At 41.2% G+C, this 22,562-nt stretch overlaps 1 protein-coding gene across 2 annotated transcripts; it reads right to left on the bottom strand.

Annotated features, from left to right (window-relative positions):
- Window positions 1–442: 442 nt before the first annotated feature.
- Window positions 443–21,066, bottom strand: ints10 (integrator complex subunit 10). 2 transcript variants are annotated; one of them, XM_084331821.1, is made up of 18 exons: window positions 20,815–21,066; window positions 20,357–20,510; window positions 18,774–18,841; window positions 17,672–17,775; window positions 15,198–15,337; window positions 14,684–14,765; window positions 14,085–14,225; window positions 13,083–13,257; window positions 12,457–12,626; window positions 11,184–11,323; window positions 10,873–11,026; window positions 10,559–10,641; window positions 8,931–9,086; window positions 7,845–7,953; window positions 7,173–7,252; window positions 5,023–5,185; window positions 3,277–3,370; window positions 443–1,905 (listed from the first exon to the last, which is right to left on the bottom strand). In XM_084331821.1, the coding sequence occupies exons 2-18, from the start codon at window positions 20,483–20,485 to the stop codon at window positions 1,749–1,751; spliced, it is 2,145 nt and encodes a 714-aa protein (XP_084187947.1). In that variant the 5' UTR covers window positions 20,486–20,510; window positions 20,815–21,066; the 3' UTR covers window positions 443–1,748. The 2 variants fall into 2 exon arrangements, with proteins under 2 accessions (XP_084187947.1, XP_084187948.1); XM_084331822.1 differs by lacking the exons at window positions 20,357–20,510; window positions 20,815–21,066 and adding an exon at window positions 20,273–20,283.
- Between the last annotated feature and the right edge of the window lie 1,496 nt (window positions 21,067–22,562).

Below are 22,562 nucleotides of genomic sequence, written 5' to 3'. Positions count from 1 at the left end.
GAGAAAATTAGAAGAAAACATCGTAGCCCCACATAGACTGAAGGACATAGCATACACTAAATTATCAATCAAGCATTGCGAACGGAAATTTGGCCCCATAATTACTCATGCGATCCGGATATGGCGTGAAACACAAAAAAAATATCCTAACCCACATAAATGGCACAATCATACTCCCTTATTCAATAACAATGCAATCTTGATTGGAAAATGACCTATAAGATTCCCTATATGGGAAAAGCAAGGCATACACTCATTAGGGGATGTTTTTAACAAACAGGGTTTCTGTAGTTATGAAGAAATACGGAAAAAAATTAATCTCACCAAGTCCACACATCTTTTTTACTTACAGTTATTGTTATGTTTGAAGACTCAAGGTGTTCCATTAACGAAACCAATTGAACACCACAGATACCACAAATTCTTCTATGAAAGAGAGACATCAAGAGGTTTTGTTTCAGATTTTTATCATCAATTACTAACGTCCTCATATGAAACCCTCCACCTAGACTCCGTCTGGAGGAGGGATATACCAGACCTGGAAAGTGATTTTGATTGGCAAGAAGCCTGGGCAAATGTTCGACTCACATCAAGGAACCCGGACCATCAACAAATCAATCTTAACTATATTCACATGACATACTTGACTCCTATAAGACTGAAAAAAATGGGTCTTATACAAGACTCCAAATGCTCCTTATGTACAAATGATGACGAGGGGACATTTATGCACATGTACTGGGACTGCCCACCAGTTAAGATATTCTGGAAAGAGGTGACCCAGCAATTATCAAATCTCTTAACTTGGAATATACCTGTACACCCCTCTGTATTACTGCTGAATGATGTTTTTGAGTGTGCAGTACATCCACAGCTAAAGAGATTGGTTTTATCGGGTATCACAGTGGCTAAAAAGCTGATAGCATCACAATGGTTCCAACCGGAAAAAATGTGCCGAAAGGTCTGGATTATTACATATCTCGATGTGATCTATCAAGAAATATCTACAGCAAGAATTTTGGGTCTCAATGAATCCAAAATGACATTGTGGTTAGAAGTGGTGGAGAAAATAAAAGCTAGCATATAATGGTAATGTCTGGTTAGGAGCGAGGGAAAATGGATGGATTATCCAATGGGGGGTCCGGGAGGGGGGGGTACGAGCTGGAGCATATGTGTGTAGGTTTTTAGATAACAGGTATTAAGGTATATACTATATAAGACAATTAACTAAAGTGTGATTTCATTGGATGTGCACTGTCAACTAATGCTTGTATATCTTATCGTGTGTTGTCATGTTTGTTTATGTGTTTGTTTAAAAAATAATAAAAAAATAAAATACAAAAAAGAAAGGGCCACTTCACTGGAAAAACAATGCCGATTTATGTTGCACATCATTTCACACATATCCCAGAGCTCTAAAGCGTTTTGCACGAGGGGTGTGACGATGAACTCAGCTCACTGAGTCTAATCAGAGGAGCTGCACTCACCTAGAGATATACCTTTAAGGCAAAGAGGGCAAGACATGAGAATCCACTACCAAACAGTAAGGGAGGTGTAATCTAGCGTCCAATCTAGTGTGTCCATCTGTCCGTCTCCGAGACCGCCCTGGAGGAGATGACAGTGTCCGTGTCTGTCCGCCCTCTGTTGCCCCCCAAACACACGTTACGCCCCAGAAGGAGAGTATGCCAGCTGTAGAGGGTTCAGAGGTCAACGCGGCCCAGGGTTCAGAGGTGAACCCGGACCGGGTGTCAAGGGAGAGCCTGGACGATGATGATCTTCTCGTTGATGCAGAAGCGGTGGAGGACGTGGAGCAGGTTCTCCCCACAGCGGGACACCTGCCTCTCCATGGCCAGGCGGAAGTCCTCCTTCACTCCCTTGGTGATGCCCCGGGTCACTGTGTGGTGTCTGAGGGAGGAGGAGAAGAGGAAGAAGAAGGAGAAGAAGGAGGAGAAGGAGGGTCAAGAGAAAGTGTGTTGTGTCAAGTGTTCACTTGTCAAAACATAAAGTGGTTCATCTTTTTTTAACAAAACAATAGGTTTAAAAAATACAAAATGTAAAAAGAAAAAAGACATGTCATGTTTCCTATTTTTGAGTACATCATCTAATCTTATAGACATCCTCAGTATTTTCTGAGTACTTCAAGATTCAAGAGATTTATTTGTCACATACGAGACATATAGTGACCTCTGATTATTGACATCATCTAATCAACCAGTTAAAAACTGGACAAGAAACAGTCCATCATCAAAATCAAAACCACAAGAAACATGTCCACCAATGAAATGAGAACAAGTAATGTGAAAAGACAACAAAACAAAAACTAAACTGACTGTATAACAACACCGGCATCTCCACAAAACAACAACAACAACAACCACATAAAGAGGTGGGATGGCTCAAATAAACAGAAAAAAACCGACAGAGAAATCAAAGGACGACTAACTCTCGATGTAAAACGACGACGGGCCAAAATCAAAATGGGGGAAGATGGCAAGCCTCGGGGGGGATGAAGGGGGTGATTGGTGTGACAGGAAGTGCTGTGAGAGGAGGGGCCTGGGAGGGGGGGGGGGGTACCTGTCAATCGTCTGCACCCCTTGTAGAAGAAGGGAATTTAACTCCACCCCCAGGGCGGGGCTATGGCTCCTGAGGGATAGCAACATTCAACAACTCTTAGTCAAGTGAGGGTGCGTTCAAGTGTCCAGACTTTAAAAAGCTGCGTTAAAGCTGCACTATGCAGTTCCAGGGGAGGGGGAACTGTTTACATTTGCAGAGCCTGCAAGTAGTTTTAGGATTGTTCCAATCTAATGTTTTCATGAATCAAAATAACAGCATTTTGAGGCACTGGGAACCAGAAGGTTCACCTAAAATACGCCCCGTAAATTTAACTGCAGGCCCTGCCTTTGTAAACAGAGAAACAGTACATTGTCAAGTAGCTTTCGAGCTTCAAACAGTGTCGCAGGGAATTTTCCATCTGTAGAAAGTTTGTTTATTCAGTTGTGAAAATAATCACAGCGCTTTTTTTCTTTGACTCTCCCAAAACGACATAGTGCACCTTTAATGAAATGAAGAGCCTGATAGTCAAGACACAGACACTGCTTTGTACTGTAAACAACCATGTTCTCCTTCTTAATACCCACTTCCTATGTCAAGGCTCTCTTACAGCTCGTTTACTGAGGTCACCGAGCATTACCACTATTCTCTATAACAACACGGCAGCAGGGGGGGGGGAGTTCCATAAAGTCACAAAACCAAAGCAAACAAGTGGGAGGTTCTTACTTGATTAGTATTCCCTGATTGGGCAGCAGTTCCAGCTGGATCCTACCCCCTTCTGGCGTACGAAGGTAAGCAAACTCCTCCAACATGTCAATGTCTGGAGAAAACAGTGAGTTTATGGAAACTAGTAATGTCCAAGATGAGAGAACAGGAGGCAATGGTGAGAAATGGCTGTTGGTTTTCAATTATATCAGACATTTCAAAGGTAGCAGTCATCATTTCCTAGAGCTGTAATTAACACAAAATAATTCAATGTCCCCGATGGCATCACTGGTGGCCATATTCAAACTCATTTACTCTCAATAACTGTCAAACTAAATTCATGTGTGAAAAACATTGCTGAAGTAGTTTGCCTAGAAGGAAATGTAATTCACGCATCAGTATGCACCGACTACTTTGAAGCAGATGTGTATTTCAGTATGTGGAATAAAACTGTGGAATTCTCTACAGAATGATTTAAAGAGTTGTACAAATATCTTTCAGTTCAAAATAAAGTATAAATAAAGAACAATTAGACTTTATGAAGCTGAAGTTTTTGTTTCTCTCTCATGTTATTCTAAGTATTGATTGTTAAATAATTGTAATAGACAGACCATCTATGTCTATTATTATATATTATTATTATATTGTTTATGTATTGTTTTGAGTAAGGGGCTAAATAAGAGTTTCTTCTCCCTGCTCCTTTTCGCTCATGGAATGTGCAAATTGAGAGGTGCTTTGACAGTTTTCTTTTCTTTTATGGAACTGTACATTACCATGAACGGAACAAACAAAAGTTGAATGAAATTAAATTAATAGGACCTTAACTCATTCAGCACCATACCCGAGTAAAGTCGGGTTATCTCGCCAACCGTTGAGCACCAGAAACCTGAGTATACTCGGGTTTTGATCTTTTGATATTTTCCTTTTATCCCTGTTCTATACGGTCAGCCAGAGCCCTCTATGTATCTCTGATTCATCTGCCTATGTTGGAATTGCAATGACGATCGAATATCACCAGGTGGCAGTATCGCCTACCTTTTGAACTCTGATTGTCTAAACTAAACTGTGTCTGTCCTGAAATCTTTCTGTCCTGACTCGCTCTGAGAGGGAGGAGCTCTTGCAGAGCAATCGCTAGGAGATCTCCTCGCCTCAAAACCTATAGTTTCCTGTACACAAGTAATTACATATAAACGAGTAATCGCGATCGCCGATGGGATCATTGGAATTATTCTTTTTGGAGTACCTTCTGGCTAAGGTAAAGTATATTCTATGTGCATTTTACCGAACCTGAAACATGCTTTTTGTAACGATCACATTTTTGATGATTTTGTGAAGGCACATATGTACATGGTATATACCTTTGATTTGAGAGTATTTGGGGCTTCAGGCGATCATCCAGAACGATTTGGGCTTATTGCATATAACATGTTTTATCTCGCGATCTATGGAAAAAGACTGGATTATTTTGGAAATGGGGCGATGTTTAGCGTGTAACAAACTAGTGTGTAGAAATGAACTGATTAGTCTGTAATGGACTATGAACAATGCCTGTAAAATGAGCCATACTATTGTCTCCATAGCTATAATACAGAACACACGATGGGTCTGCAAACATCGCTAAAATGGTCAATAATGCTGGTGCTAGCCAGTACAGATGGGGAAAGTCGGTGGCAGTCAAAGAGTTAATGACTATTCTACACCTTAGTTTACCATATACACAGTATGACAAGTCAACATGACTCTCTCCTGTGAGATCAGGAAGGATACTGGTGACGTAGTTGAAGAAGTTCTCGTACTGCAAGCCGCCCTGCTGGCAGATCTTGTCCACCGCCTTGAGGAAGAGAATCTCGCCCTGCGGCCAATCATACTGCAGGAGCACCACCACATGACCCAGCGACAGGTCGTCACGGTTGTCTGTGAAGGCGCGGAGCTGATTGGACAAAAAAAGGGAATGTGTTCCATCGATATCCTTTTTAATTGCAATAAACCTTATTTGAAATACAACATTTCAGTCCTTAGACCTTCATCAGCTTTAGACCGATTTTTTTTTCAATTCAAGTTCATTTCAAGTGAAAAGACAGTGTGCTGGAGCTCTCTTGCCTGTGGACTTTTTCTCCTACATACCTGTCTACAAGAATATATGCAGGTATGTTCAGACAAATATGGATATATAGGTAACACTTTATAATAACACTAAGTTATAAGACCTTTATAAGGTATTTGTAGATAATGAACTAATCATGAACAAATCATTTATATACATTCATAAATTATTATTAAATCATTTATAACTATATTTGTATAACATTTACAAATGAGTTCTACATTATTTATAACTCATTATCAACATTGTTTGTACTTGATTTGTTCATCATTAAATAATGTTGTTTAATGTGTAGTAACACATTTGTAGATGCTTTGAAAAATGGATATGAAAAAATGACTATACTGTACCTCCATTTATTTGTTCATGTTCAACAAATGATTTGTTAAGACATTCATAAAACATCTATAAATCATTTGCAGATGCTATTGTGTGCCCTAATCTGAAGTGAAGCCTATTCATCATTAACAAATATCTAATACAGTTAATTATTTGTTTACTTTTTCATCACCTGTTACAAATGTTGTAGACAGTTTTCAGATACACCCTTCTTTGTGACATCAAACAGTGACAGAATTAGGACTATAGATAAATGCAATTTTATTAACATATAAAATACATGTGCATGACATATAGTGTAACGTGGGGGGGGGGCACTAGGACCCAGGAGTACCCTGGCCAGGGATTGACAGAGTATGTAGACGGAAAGCTGTCTACAACATTTGTAACAAGTGATGAAAAAGTAAACAAATAATTAACTATATTAAACATTTGTTAATGATGAATAGGCTTCACTTCAGATTAGGGCACACAATAGCATCTGCAAATGATTTATAGATGTTTTATGAATGTCTTAACAAATCATTTGTTAAACATGAAAAGACAAGTCTGGTAATTGCTTTGTGTGTATTCATAAAAGTCCACAAATAAACAAACTATTAGACATTTGTTAATGATGAATAGGCTTCACTTTAGATTAGGGCACACAATAGCATCTGCAAATGATTTATAGATGTTTTATGAATGTCTTAAGAAATCATTTGTTGAACATGAACAAATAAATGGAGGTACAGTATAGTCGTTTTTTCATATCCATTTTTCAAAGCATCTACAAATGTGTTACTACACATTAAACAACATTATTTAATGATGAACAAATCAAGTACAAACAATGTTGATAATGAGTTATAAATAATGTAGAACTCATTTGTAAATGTTATACAAATATAGTTATAAATGATTTAATAATAATTTACGAATGTATATAAATGATTTGTTCATGATTAGTTCATTATCTACAAATACCTTATAAAGGTCTTATAACTGAGTGTTATTATAAAGTGTTACCGATATATATATGCGGTAAATATACAAATATAAAGAGAGTGAGGGGTTTGAGGGTGGCAGGGAGGGCATCCTTGGTCAAATCGGGCATAAAAGTTATTGAGCAGGGAGGTCAGTGGTTGGGGGAGAGTTGTTGGTGGGTTTGTAATCTGCGATGGCCTGGATGCCCTGCCACATGCATCGGGGGTCGGGAGTTGTTGAAGTGCTCTTCAACCTTTAGCTTGTGGCTGTGCTTGGCCCGCTTGAGCCTCGACAGTCATGGCTCTATCAACAACTAAAATACCATCTGCTGCAAAAGCCACATTAACAGTTTGTCCTGTGATACATTTGTGGCAAAAACAGATCTGAACAGAAGCAGGCCAGTATCAGCTGCAGACAGACCAGCAGGATGGCTCTGAACAGGTCTACTACATACATTGAAGCAGGCCAGCATCAGACCAGCAGGATGGCTCTGAACAGGTCTACGTACCTTGAAGCAGGCCAGCATTAGCTGCAGAGAAAACGGCAGGATGGCTTTGCTGGTACAGGGATGCAATCTCAGGTCATTCCCTAGTAATGACAAAAACAAAAATCTTTATGGAAGAGGTGTGTTTGGTAGATACTTTGCATAATATTAGCCATAGGCTGCATAGAAATAAGTTAAAAGTTAAAAACAAATAAATAATAACAATAACAATAATAATAATAAATAATAATAATAATAATAATAATAATAATAATAATAATAATAATAATAATAATAATAATAATAATAATAATAATAATAATAATAATAATAATAATAATAATAATAATAATAATAATAATAATAATAATAATAATAATAATAATAATAATAATAATAATGTGAAGACTGACCACTTCTCTCCAGCATATGTATTGGACCTTGTTATCATCAACAACATGTATTGGATCATGTTATCACCAACATGTTTGGGCCTTTGCCTTTATCAGGGTGTAAACTCTATCAAGGCAGGATAGAAAACATATTTAACTGCAGGAGAGAGGCGTGTAGCCTTCACATTTTGTCTTCACTCTCTTCATACAAGCTGAACTGTTTGGGGGGGGTGTTCTCCTTGTTTCATTCCCACATAGAGATGCGTGTCACAGGCCACATGAAAGACACCGTGCAGCAGCTCACCTTTCCTGGGTTTGTTGGTGGGTTTGCTTGGTTCCTCCGAGGGTTTGGTTGGTTCCTGGTTAGGAGGCACCAGACCACCAACCACATCAAGCAGCTTCTCACAGGCCAGCTGGAGAAGACATACACATCAACATGTAGACTACATCACACATCAACATGTAGACCACATCATGTTAACATGTAGACCACATCATGTTAACATGTAGACTACATCACACATCAACATGTAGACCACATCATGTTAACATGTAGACCACATCACACATCAACATGTAGACTTCATCATGTTAACATGTAGACCACATCATGTTAACATGTAGACCACATCACACATCAACATGTAGACTGCATCATGTTAACATGTAGACCACATCATGTTAACATGTAGACTACATCACACATCAACATGTAGACTTCATCATGTTAACATGTAGACTACATCACACATCAACATGTAGACTACATCACACATCAACATGTCTATCACACATCAACATGTAGACTACATCACACATCAACATGTAGACTACATCACACATCAACATGTCTATCACACATCAACATGTAGACTACATCACACATCAACATGTCTATCACACATCAACATGTAGACTACATCACACATCAACATGTAGACTACATCACACATCAACATGTCTATCACACATCAACATGTAGACTACATCACACATCAACATGTCTATCACACATCAACATGTAGACTACATCACACATCAACATGTAGACTACATCACACATCAACATGTAGACTACATCATGTTAACATGTAGACTACATCACACATCAACATGTAGACTACATCACACATCAACATGTAGACTACATCATGTAATGTAATCTATGATAATGCAATCTATCTAACATGTATTGTAATCTATCTGCTTCATGTATTGTAATCGATCTACTACTACATGTAATCTATACCACATAATGTAATCTATCTAACATGTATTGTAGTCTCTCTCTCTCTCTCTCTCTCTCTCTCTCTCTGCCACTGTGTATGGTGTGTGTGTGTGTGTGCGTGTACTGTACTGTACGTGTGTGTGTGTGTGTGTGTGTACCTACACTGTGCTCTCCCAGGGCGTAGTGGCAGGAGGCCTGCTGGATCAGAGCTCTTTGGTGCTCCAGGCTGACCTGTCCTGAGGGGCTCTGCTGCCCAGGCTGAGGCTGCTGTACGGCAGCCATCTGGTGCAGGCCGGACAGGGCCTTCCGGTACTGCCCCTGGTGGACGGACACACACACACACATGAGGACACACACACAAACACACGGACACACACACACACATATATATATTTAAGCTCACGACAGGCCATGGTATACTACGCCCCTTAGCTGTGATAATAACCATATGCCATGACCTGAAGTGAGCTATTGCTTTTATAAAACGGTTACCAAGTAGGCTATGGCACTATGAAAGTAAAACACACTTCAAGTTAAATGTTTATGTTATTATTAGTACATTTCTATTAGTAAATAATAAATGTTCAAAATAAAATAGAAATAGTCCCTCCTGGCTGCCTGCACTGCAAGGCGGTTGCTATGCACGGTTGCTATGCACTCCCCCCCCCCCCCCCATCTCATCAGTCTATGAGAAGCGGTGGTCACGGAGAGCGCGGAACATCATCAGAGACGCTTCTCACCCCAACCTTGGACTGTTCAACCGCCAGCGGGGTAATATCTCTGGGGTACTCGCTCTGGGGTACTCGCTCTGGGGTACTCGCTCTGGGGTACTCGCTCTGGGGTACTCGCTCTGGGGTACTCGCTCTGGGGTACTCGCTCTGGGGTACTCGCTCTGGGGTACTCGCTCTGGGGTACTCGCTCTGGGGCACGCTACCGCAGCCTCCCAGGCAGAACCAACAGGACCACAAATAGTTTCTTCCCCTCAGCTGTCAGACTACTGAATCAAAACACTACTTAGCCCACTGCACCCCACTGTATACCTGTGTATATAGCCCATAGCTTATGTAGACTTTATTTTAATAATTATTATTTTTCTCACCATCGCACATTGTGCTAACCATTGCACTTTACTGTACAGATTTATTTATATGTGTCTTATTGCAACTGATTGTTGATTGTCACATCCTGGTTGGACGTACACAATTTCGTTGCACTTGTCTTGTACTGTGTAATGACAATAAAGTGAATCTAATCTAATCTAATCTACACACTAACAACTAGCTGGCATTCTTTTTTTCATAGTCGGGCAGATATACAGACTATTTAGGGTGTGTTACTTTAAACGTACAACCTATGACCATTATTATACAGTTTTAATATTTTTTCAGGCGAGAATGTACCCATTTAGATTCCAAATATGTAGTCAGTTCATCCAAATAATGCCTGTTTGGAAATTACGTTTTTTTTTTGGAGAGTGAGCGGCTGCGACAGAACTGGGGTTGATGCCTATCCTGTTCAACTGTGATCGTCCTGGTGTATTTCTTTATCTGTCATTTATCAGTCTCCCCAGTTAGTGGATAGATTAATAATACATTTAGTGGAAGTGTCAATAATCAAATAATCTGGATAAAACCACCGCTTTATATATATATAGTATATAGTATATGGACATTGACTGTACTGCTCTTGGACACAGCCCCAGCAAGACAAATGTTGATATCCCCAAAGCCTGGGTCTGAGAGATAATTCAATAATTCATCCTATACAAAATAAAAACATGTGTCTCTTGCCTGGTAGATGGTCATGTCTGTGAGGAATATTCTGAACCAAAGCCAGTTCTCTGTCTTCCAAGAGGCACTGAGCTTCTTCAGCTCTGGGGGGGGGGGGGGGGGGAACAAAAATCAGATGAAACAGCACTAGTGAATCTCCACTCTTCTGTCAGTCAGTAACTCACTCGTGGTTAGAAGTCACTCCGCCCCAAGTGGCGGCTTACTGCGTCTATCACCCCAATTAGTTGATCCAGAATGAGGTTGTTATGAGCAGCCATTAGCCTGGAACAGAACGACTACAGACGGGTAGAACACGAAGGCAGATCTGAACGTACCCGTCTCCAGGCTGTCGTGGGAGTGGAGGAGGTCCCAGCTCTCCCTGGCCATGCGGAAGCTTTCCAGAGTCTCCGACCAGCCGGGCATCTCTGTCTTGTTGACCAAGATGTGTCTGCCACGCCCTTTCCCTACGCCCTCCTCGTCATCAGAGCTCTGGACGGATGCACGCATGCGCGCGCGCGCACACACACACACACACACACACACACACACACACACACACACACGCACACGCACACGCACAACTTAAAGACAAACCGAACAGACAGCAAAACCTTCCGTCTGTTTTCTCTCAGCCCTAGCCTCTCACCGTGGTCTTCTCCCTCCCGTCAGCTAGCTTGCGTTTCTTATGAGCGTGTTTGGCCGCTCCTCTCTCCGGCTCCACATCGTTGTACACAGAACTCAGATCCTCCAGCAGGATCCATGGGCCCGAGCTCAACGCATTCACAGCTGGAAAAGACCAACACATCCTGTGATCAACACTTTGTACAACTAGAGACTAGAGACTTGTGTTTGACCAAATAGAACTGTCCTGGACTAATATTCTTAGTCAGATAATCATCCTAAGATTTTGTTGGGCTTTTACTTTCTTCAATCAATAAAAACAACCGGTCTATATGGGAGAGGCATGTATTTAAAAAAAATTCCACACACAAGTCTAAATATAAATTATATATATATAATCAACTTTAAGAGAAGCAACTGTTTTACCTGCTTTTTTAAATAAGCTTAACTCGTTTCTTTGTTTAGGAACATGGTAACTATTCCATTGAGAGTCCATGCTGCTTTGGGTGTATATGCTGCTTTGGGTGTATATGCTGCTTTGGGTGTATAAAGTGATCTGGGTATATGTGCTGCTTTGGGTGTATAAAGTGCTTTGAGTATATGCTGCTTTGGGTGTATATGCTGCTTTGGGTGTATGTGCTGCTTTGGGTGTATAAAGTGCTTTGGGTGTATAAAGTGATCTGGGTATATGCTGCTTTGGGTGTATGTGCTGCTTTGAGTGTATAAAGTGCTTTGAGTGTATATGCTGCTTTGGGTGTATGTGCTGCTTTGGGTGTATAAGGTGCTTTGAGTGTATATGCTGCTTTGGGTGTATGTGCTGCTTTGGGTGTATAGTGCGTTGGGTGCATGTGCTGCTTTGAGTGTATAAAGTGCTTTGAGTGTATATGCTGCTTTGGGTGTATGTGCTGCTTTGGGTGTATACGGTGCTTTGAGTGTATATGCTGCTTTGGGTGTATGTGCTGCTTTGGGTGTATAGTGCGTTGGGTGTATGTGCTGCTTTGGGTGTATAAAGTGCTTTGGGTGTATATGCTGCTTTGGGTGTATGTGCTGCTTTGGGTGTATACAGTGCTTTGGGTGTATACAGTGCTTTGGGTCTATATGCTGCTTTGGGTGTATATGCTGCTTTGGGTGTATATGCTGCTTTGGGTGTATGTGCTGCTTTGGGTGTATATGCTGCTTTGGGTGTATATGCTGCTTTGGGTGTATGTGCTGCTTTGGGTGTATATGCTGCTTTGGGTGTATACAGCTAATGGGAATCCGAATAAACAAATAACTAAATAAGCAGCAGAGGAACGGACCCTGAAAGAGCGCCGGCTGCACGGCCGACACGTAGAGGAAGGCGCTGCGGAACAGAACCAGAGCGGCACAGATCACCACCTGGGTGCAGCAGCGGGTCCTGGTCTCTCCCTCCAGGCCAGGCAAGTAGCGACACAAGTCCTTTACCCTCTGCAGCATCTCCACGTAGCTCCTAGCAACACACACACACACACCTTGAAACTATACTGTACAATATACTTTGTAGTCTTCAACTTTTATGTTTTTTAACAAGGCTTGATCCAATGCAGCTGAAGTGGTCACTACACAGAGCTGGGGCGACTGAGACACTACAGCATGTGAGTCACAATGACTTTTGGGCAGAGATATGACGGGGTGGGGTCACAACATTCAGATGGCCTTTTGTTCTTTCTTTCTTTATATATATATATAAAACAATATCAACATAGGTATGGACCAGCAGACTCCAGGAGATTTTCTTCCTCCAGGCAGTCAGACTCATAAACAAATAACACCAGCGGTCGGCTACCAGCCTGTGACTGGAGGAATACTGGGCTATTTTATGCTGTAACAGAATAGAAAGATGTGACAATAAGATGGGTCAATTGACATTTTTGAATATTTCAGAAGTAACTTCATTAATGTTGACCTCTGTCCCTTGTCTCCCTGCCACTCGCAGCGCGCCCCCACCACCGCCAGCGTGTCCAGCAGGCGCTCCCAGGGCTCAGACACCACCGACGACTTCTCTGACAGCCCGTCAATCACGTAGCGCTGGGAGCCTCGAGATCCCGTGGGCGATTTCAGAGTCCCGCCTTCCTGGGAACCTGAGAGGAGAGAGGAGTGAGAGAGGGGGGAGAGAGGGGGGGAGAGAGAGAGAGAGAGAGAGAGAGAGAGATGGGGGGGGGAGAGAGAGGGGAGAGGGGATAGGAGAGAGAAGAGGTGGAGAGGAGAAGAGCAGAGAACAGAGGGGAGAGGGGAGAGAGAGATAGGGGGGAGAGAGGGGATATGAGAGAGGAGAGATAAGAAGTGGAGGAGAAGAGCAGAGAACAGAGGGGAGAGGGGAGAGAGAGATAGGGGGGAGAGAGGGGATATGAGAGAGGAGAGATAAGAAGTGGAGGAGAAGAGCAGAGAACAGAGGGGCGAGGAGAGAGGAGAGCAAAGAGGGGAGAGGAGAGAGAAGAGGAGAAAGGAAAGAGAGGAGAGGACAGGAGAGGAGAGAGAAGAGGAGAAAGGAAAGAGAGGAAAGGGGAGAGAAGTGGAAGAGAAGAGCAGAGAACAGAGAGGGGAGAGAAGAGAGAATAAGTGGAGGAGAAGAGCAGAGAACAGAGGAGCGAGGAAAGAGAGGAGAGAAAAGAAGTGGAGAGGAGAAGAGCAGAGAACAGAGGAGAGGGGGAGAGGAGAGTAAACAAAGCACACCTCTGTTAAGAACTAGATTTGAAGAGGTCCTTCTAAATGACTGTATGTGGGAAACACAATTTTACAGATTTGTTGATTAAATCAACTCATAGATGAGTCAACAACAGTCCTGATTATTAGTAGACTAAAGAGCTTATTTGGTGGAACACTGCCCTCATTTTAATGAAAGAAAAACAGGACCGACTTCTCTACCAAACTGCTGGATAGAACAATCTGCCACTCAGCAGGGGGTTACCCTGTATCTGTCCGTCAGGGGCGGGTCCACGGGTGACGTAACCGATATAGAACTCTGCTGCTTTCAGCATGTACTTCTGCAGCAGGCTGCTGGGGAGACGCATGTCCACGTTGTTGATGATTAACGGGAGGACGTCGCAAACTGTTGAGGAATTCATAAAACGTAAACACCAAGAGAGGTAATGGTGAGATGTGACTTGTAATTTACCACATTCAAAAAGGAACACGCCAACATTTGGGGAAATTAGCTTACCGTCTTCTCCAGAGAGAGACAAGATAGATAGATACCAGTTTCCTCTCCGTGCGTTCAGTAGAAAGCTATCTGGCTGCCAGTTAGCCTAGCTTAGCACAATGAATGGAAGCGGACATGACCGGTTAGCCTTCGGGAGGGGTGTTAGTTGGACAATGCCTAGGCTAACCGGCCATGTCCGCTTCCATTCATTGTGCTAAGCTAGGCTAACATGCAGCCAGATAGCTTTCTACTGAACGCACAGAGAAGAAACTGGTATCTATCTTCTTGTCTCTCTCTGGAGAAGACGGTAATGCTAATTTCCCAAAATGTTGGCGTGTTCCTTTAAACAAAGTGAGTAGATCACTGACCGAAGAGCTTCCTGAAACAGTTGACGGGTGTCTCCAGGCTCTCAGACACCTCGGCCTCCAGCAGCGTCTCTCCCAGGTTCACCTGAACACAGAGTGTTACCGTCATCTCCGTCATCATCTACCACCGTCGTACCGTCATCTCTTCTATACCATATGCAACCATACAAGGTTTTCAAGGACAGATGCGGTCACTTATATAAGAAAGACTCAAATGTCAACAAAATGTACGACATGCTACACAATATAGTAGCATGCAACAAACAGTCCTATGATAATGCTAGATCTATGAAACCCAATCTATGAAACCACAACCAGATTTATAACAGATCTATGAAAGAAACTATATATATATATATATATAGTAGTGTGTATAGTAGTAGTAGTGTGAACAGCACAGTGATGGAGTCGTGTAGTGTGAATGTGCATACACGACTTGTAATAGTGACATAGTGTATAGGCTGCTTAAACCAGCAGCTCAGAGGCCAACAAGAGGGCGTGGTGTCGGTGCTCGTACCCCGTGTTGGACCACAGACTCGGGGAAGCGCTTGAGGAGCAGCAGCAGCATCTCGGCCTTCTCCAGGGTGTTGAAGCACTGCTCTGTGGCCTTGAGAAGCATCTCACACTGGACGTGGCCGGGCAGCGTCTCGAAGAGCCCTGGAGGGCGCGAGGAGAGTCAAGTCAGCTTTATTTATATAGCACATTTACAATGACTAAAAGCCAACCAAAGTGCTTTAGAGGTAGGACATAATAAAAAAACACATACAATGCAGTAACAAATAAAATACACTAAAGTTACAGAAAAAGGTATAGTACACTAAGAAAACAAGAGCGAGGTGCAATATAAAAGAAACAAGAAAAATAGATAAAAAGTCCAGAGTAACAGCAAACATAATGTACAGGTGGCAGGCTAACTCTGGTCAAAGGCCAGGGAAAAAAGGTGCGTTTCAAGCAGCGGTTTAAAAGCCTCTAGGCCAGGGGTCGGCAACCTGCGGCTCCCTGGCCCAAAAAAAAGAAAATGAAATAAATTTTTTTAAACTTTTTTTTGTTCTCTTATTTTGGAGATCAATGTCATACTGTGACACTGAAATGAAAAAATATTTCATCAACTAAAATATTTAGTCAACTAAAATATTTAGTCAACTAAAATATTTCATCAACTAAAATATTTCATCAACTAAAATATACAGTATGTCACACCCCACGCCTCTCCCTGCCGTCTGCAAGTGGCTAATCTTGAGTTTCCGACCCCCCAGTAAGCTAACCATGGATAAATCTAAAAGAAAAAAAGGAAAGTCTGAGGAAAATAGAGGTTTAATTCAGCGCGGACAGATTAATTTGCTTTCACGACTAACGATGCAGGCTTACCTGTATGTCTGATATGTGGTGCGAAATCTGCGAACAGCAGAAAAATTTACTTTTTATTTTATAGATTTTCCACAAATAAGGGAAGGACTTGAATAGAGCTGCATAGTTCAGGGTTTTATTTCAAAGTAGGTCTACAGATGCCAATGTTTTTTCTCCTTTTCTGTGTTTTATTTCAAAGTAGGTCTACACATGGTAGTCTTTTTTCAAAGTGGACTACTTTTTATTTTACAAATGTTCCACAAATAAGGGAAGGACTCAAATATACCTGAATAGTTCAGGGTTCTATTTCAAAGTCGGTCTACAGACACCAGTGTTTTGTCTCCTCTTCTGTGTTTTATTTAAAAATTGGTCTACACAGCCAGTATTTTTTCTCCTCTTCATAAGAGTTTGAGGTTTTCCTTTGTTATAACAGGTAAAAACAGCAATAAAAAGTCAAAATTTTTCTTTTTGTTGCTTTATAATTCCATTAATGCAACCAACTGTGTGCTATAAGTATAAAATATAATAAATCGCAAATTACTTTGGGTATGAAATTGTCAGGCGTTTTATGCTAAATGTGGGGTATGCTTGGGGATATATAAAACGTTATACACTGTGTTATCTTCATTTTAAGGGTAAATAGGTTGTGCGGCTCCCTGAGCATTTTATTTTGTGGGAGGGTGGAAAAGTGGCTCTTTTGATAGTAAAGGTTGCTGACCCCTGCTCTAGGCTCTGGGCAGATATAATGTGGGGGGGGGGCTGTTCCAGAGCTGAGGGGCTGCAGTAGGACTGGGCGATATGGCCAAAAACGTTATCACGTTATCATTTTTTTTTTTAAGTAATTATTATTTAAACAACAAATGTATGTTTATTTTGCAGCAATTCTTCGTTGTTGCCGCCATCTTTAGTTTTACAGCCCCTCACACGCCAGTTCTCAGACTGCAACTGGTTTGAAAGCGAAAGTAAACAGGCTTCTCTGCTGGGTGTGGCTCCAGGGGAGTTGAACAGTTCTGGCTCTGCTTGTTTCTTTTCTATCTTTTGGCGCTTTTTTGGTGGACAAGCCACCGTGACTCGCGACTGGAGTCTAGCTCTGCTAGCACACATAGCCTACTGTGTACAGACGGTTTCAAACTGTATTTTAAATTAGAAAGCAAATAAAATAAATGGACAAGAGAAAAATAAATCTCAATTTGGTCAGTATTGTCATTTTGGCAAGCAAAGCCATTACTTTAAGTTGCAGGCAAGAAAGACAAGTCTGTCCACTGTCTCTGGTTTTAAAGCTGCCCTGTTGCAGGTCACAATACAAATAAAATTAAAACATTTAAATTTTTTTTTAACTTTTTATTATCGATATTATTTGTATTATCGATTATTAAAATATATAGCGATAATTATCATTATCGTTTTATCGCCCAGCCCTAGGCTGCAGCAGCGAAGGCTCCGTCTCCCCTGGTTTTGAGCCTGGTCCTGGGCACCTCCAGCAGCAGCTGGTCAGCAGACCTTAGGGCTCTGGATGGGGTGTGGTGGTGCAGGAGCTCAGCAAGATATAATGGAGCCAGGCACGGTGAACCAGTTAGAAAAACAACCACTGTTCCTATTTGATCCCTCCCTCTTCTCTACTTCCCTCTTGTCTACGGCCCTCACCTCGTAGGAACTGAGCGTGTTTGTCCTGACAGTCGCTGCGGAGGGCAGCAGTGATGACGCTGATCTCTCGCCACACGATGGGCTGCTCTGGGAAATTTATAAACCTGAGAGACAAGGAGGAGGTTTTTTAACACTTCAGTTAAACGGCTCGCTTAGAAACATGTTCTATACTTCTGTACGCTCTTTGCTGTGCAGACGGTGCAACACAGCCTTTACTCACATGTCATAGTGCAGCATTTACTCACATGTCATAGTGCAGTCTTTACTTGCATGTCATAGAGCAACCTTTACTCAAGTGTCATAGAGCAGCATTTACGCACATGTCATAGAGCAGCATTTACTCATGTGTCATCATATTGCGGCCTTTACTCACATGTCATAGAGCAGCCTTTACTCACATGTCATAGTGCAGCATTTACTCACATGTCATAGTGCAGCCTTTACTCACATGTCATAGTGCAGCATTTACTCACATGTCATAGTGCAGCCTTTACTCACATGTCATAGAGCAACCTTTACTCAAGTGTCATAGAGCAGCATTTACTCATGTGTCATCATATTGCGGGCCTTTACTCACATGTCATATTGCGGCCTTTACTCACATGTCATAGTGCAGCATTTACTCACATGTCATAGAGCAGCCTTTACTCAAGTGTCATAGAGCAGCATTTACTCACATGTCATAGTGCAGCATTTACTCACATGTCATAGAGCAGCTTTTACTCACATGTCATAGTGCAGCATTTACTCACATGTCATAGTGCAGCATTTACTCACATGTCATAGTGCAGCATTTACTCACATGTCATAGAGCAGCCTTTACTCACATGTCATAGTGCAGCATTTACTCACATGTCATAGAGCAGCATTTACTCACATGTCATAGAGCAGCATTTACTCACATGTCATAGTGCAGCATTTACTCACATGTCATAGTGCAGCCTTTACTCACATGTCATAGTGCAGCATTTACTCACATGTCATAGTGCAGCATTTACTCACATGTCATAGAGCAGCCTTTACTCACATGTCATAGTGCAGCATTTACTCACATGTCATAGAGCAGCCTTTACTCACATGTCATAGAGCAGCATTTACTCACATGTCATAGAGAAGCCTGCCTGCTGAAGCTGTCCTTTCAGCGTTACGCTCGATGATGTACATTTCATACTGGAAAAAACAACAACAACAACAAGGCAACAATATCATGAAGCTAGTGGTGCTCAACACAGGACAACAGCACCATGAATTCATAACGTGATATATATATAATACAAGCTACTGAGTAATATAAGCTAAATTGATTTATGTACCTTATAGTTATGTACAGTGATACAGGTATAAATATACTATGGTAGTAACTAAGCCATACTAGCCGTGGTATAACTAGTAAGAGTAGGTATTGGATATACAGTTGATAGATACAGATATACAGGTGTATACAGGTATGTGAACAGGGATATATGCAGATATATCGAACAGATGTATATATATATGGTGGTATATACAGTATAATAGTAATAGTAACCTTTATTTACCCAGGGTAGGTTCGCTGAGCATGGATGCTCTTTTTCAGCTACGCCCTGCTTCACATTCACACACAGTTCCATTCACACCTGGGAGCTGCCCAGTACAACCACAGACTGACACCGTTGGCCACTGAGCAACTCCACTGGAGCAGTTGGGGGTTAAGTGCCTTGCTCAAGGGCACGTCAGCGGTTGGTGTTAAGGGTATGGGAGAGAGTTATTCATTCACTTCTCCAGCCCAGATTTTTCCTGCCGGTCAGGGGGATCGAACCGGCAACCTTCCGGTCACAAACCCGCTTCTCTAACCTTTAGGCCACCGCTGCCCCCTATGAGTTATGATTACAGTGCAATTCAAATTGCAAACCCAGATTTGTTTTGGCAGTCTGAGAGCTGTATGTTGAGTTGTTTTTTTGTGGAGGACATCTTCGGTTTTGCAGGATTTTTGGAGAAGGCATGGCACCTGAGACAAAACACACTGTATCCTATATAATTGTATTTGAATTCACCTTGTTTTTCTGTTTTTCTGTTTATTTACATTGAGTACAGCTTGTGTTATATTACGTTTTATTGTATTTTCTTGTATTTTTCTTTTTTTATGGCCATCTTGGTCTATGTAATTTGTTAAGTAATTGGTAAAGTATATTATTATATACTTATTGTTATGTGTCTTGTAAGCCCATATGGGCTGGGCATACATCTGTATGTAAGACACGAAAATAAAAAATATCAAATCAAATAAAAATGTAGACAGTGAAGGCAGTAGACAGGTATACATTAAGTATAGGCAACATAGTTGAGAGTTTGTAGAGTTCTTAATGTTACCTGTATATTGAAGTCTGTAGGGTAGAGGGTTATTAATGTTACCTGTATATTGAAGTCTGTAAGGTAGAGGGCTCTTAATGTTACCTGTATATTGGAGTCTGTAGGGTAGAGGGCTCTTAATGTTACCTGTATATTGAAGTCTGTAGGGTAGAGGGTTATTAATGTTACCTGTATATTGAAGTCTGTAAGGTAGAGGGCTCTTAATGTTACCTGTATATTGAAGTCTGTAGGGTAGAGGGCTCTTACTGTTACCTGTATATTGAATTCTGTAGGGTAGAGGGCTCTTAATGTTACCTGTATATTGAAGTCTGTAGGGTAGAGGGCTCTTAATGTTACCTGTATATTGAATTCTGTAGGGTAGAGGGTTCTTGCAGTGATCAACCAGGCTTTAGCTGCACAGGGGTCATCAGAGACGAGCTCCCGAGCCCGTTTCACCAGGAACTCGCAGTCTTTCTGAGCTGACATTTCAGATTCAACCAGACGTTCAGTCCTGGAGGTGAAACACATTTAGATTAGATTGGATTAAAATGTATTGTCATCATGATACAGCACAAGTACAGTACAACTAAAAGACGTTTGGCATCCAGCCAGAGTGCAAAATGTAACAGTAACGTGCAATGGTAATATACAATGTACAAGTGATTCAACTGGATATAAAATATATGTTAGCACACTTAACGTTAGCTAGTTCAGTCAGTGTGTGTGATGTGAAACACATTCAGCCACACGCAACTAGTTCAGTGTATGTGGAAGATAACCGACTATCAAACTTAACATCAAGACAAGTTGCTCACTTTATAATCGCAGTGTCGACGTTTGAGAGCTGATGTTTATAAATCACTAGTATCTACTTGCAACACCAGATTCACATCTTTGGTGGAATTACTAGTGAACGTTGCCGTTACTCCACAACATCTATTCTAACGTTTCAGGTCGCTAATACAAACCAAGAAAAATACGAGACGTAAAATACAATGATTGTAATTGTAAACAGTTATTGTATAAAACAACGGCTAATCCCCTTATAGCTATTTTTTATTGTTTCATTCACCAAACAAAACAGACACGTTGATGACGTCACACACGGTCGCGTCGAGTGTGACGTTTACCTACTTCCGGATGAAGTAGGTCAACTGTTTTCCTTTTGTATTATTTACTTACGTGTATGTACTTACTTGTATCGTATATTGGTTTACATTTAATTGTTATTGGTTATGTGTTTTATTGTATTGTGAAAATAATTGGAATAAAAAAAATAGTGTGCCTACTTCCTGCTTCGTAAAAAAATAAAAAATGTCAACGAGTAATACCGCCATCTAGTGGATTCAGAGTATAACTGTGACTGTGTTATTATGTATTTATTATATTATTATCCGGCCCGCGGGATGATTCTGACCGGCCCGCCAAAGATTACATGATAATAAAAAAAAATAAAAAAAAATATATATATTTTTTAATTTTTTTTTTTTTTTATATACTTTTTTTTTTCATGTCAACGTTAACACGCACAATTGAGCCAAAAGTCACTCAATTAATGACAGATTTCATTGATAAATTGAGGGAAAACTTTGCAAGTCGATTTGATGAATTTGACATGTCCAGAGAATTGATGCATTTTGTGAGCAACCCATTTGCCAATGTAGCTGCTATTTCCACAAAAGGACAAGAGTTCCTTGCATCGCTTCACATTGATGAAGGTCTCCTGCAACTTGAAATAATTGACATGCAAGCATCATCTGCTCTGAAGCAGGCACTTGAGAATGAATCCACCACAACATTTTGGATAAAGTGTATTCATGTCAAGACATTCCCCAAAATAAAAACGCTGGCAATATCTGTGCTAACAATGTTTGGCTCAACATACACCTGTGAATCCAGTTTCTCTCACATGAATGCCATTAAAACAAGCAACCGTGCCTCCTTGACAAATGAGCATTTGCATCACTGTTTGCGGGTAGCCCTCACTTCCTATGAACCCTCTTTCTCTGCCATTGCCCAGTCAAAGAAGTGCAATCGCTCTCATTAGATGTGTGTATGTAGGCTAGGCCTGTCTGCCCCCCACCCCCCTGATGTTTGAGAGTTAAGAGTGGACAATAAGTGCTGATAAGATGCTGTGATTTGCTGTTGTTGCACAGACATGAAGCACTTTTTCATAAGCTCAGCTGCACTATAAATGTGTTTTTTTGTTCAAGTGTTGAAGTTAGAATGTTCAGATGCACATCATGCACTTGTTTGTTTTTTATTTTATTTTTATATTGAAATGTTGAAGAGGAGATGTTGCAGTTGTTGCACAGTCATAAATGAAGCACTTTTTGCAGGATATGTTGCAGATGTGGCACATAAATGAAGCACTTTTTTTGAAAAGTATACTACTTTTGCAATGTAGTTAAATAAAAGTTGTGAAAATGTGGTTGCGTGTTGTGTCAAGTGTACATATATTCATAGCACGGGGAGGCGCCGTGGCAGTCCGGCCCCTGGCCCCTTGGATTTCTGACAATGTGGCCCCCTGAACAATTTAGTTGAATAGCCCATAGTGTATCGC

This window comes from Notolepis coatsorum (genome assembly GCF_963971535.1).
Source record: "Notolepis coatsorum genome assembly, chromosome: 16".
In the NCBI taxonomy this organism is placed as follows: Eukaryota; Metazoa; Chordata; class Actinopteri; order Aulopiformes; family Paralepididae; genus Notolepis; species Notolepis coatsorum.
Note: the sequence above shows the minus strand (reverse complement) of the source record. Positions and strands in the feature narration are given on the sequence as shown.

Coding starts and splice junctions, on each gene's coding strand:
- ints10 (XM_084331821.1), bottom strand. CDS start 20,485: ATGTCAGCTCAGAAAGACTGCGAGTTCCTGGTGAAACGGGCTCGGGAG. Junction 17,776..18,773: donor GGCAGGCTTCTCTATGACAT/GTGAGTAAATGC, acceptor CTTGTCTCTCAG/GTTTATAAATTTCCCAGAGC. Junction 10,642..10,872: donor CCACGACAGCCTGGAGACGG/GTACGTTCAGAT, acceptor CCCCCCCCCCAG/AGCTGAAGAAGCTCAGTGCC.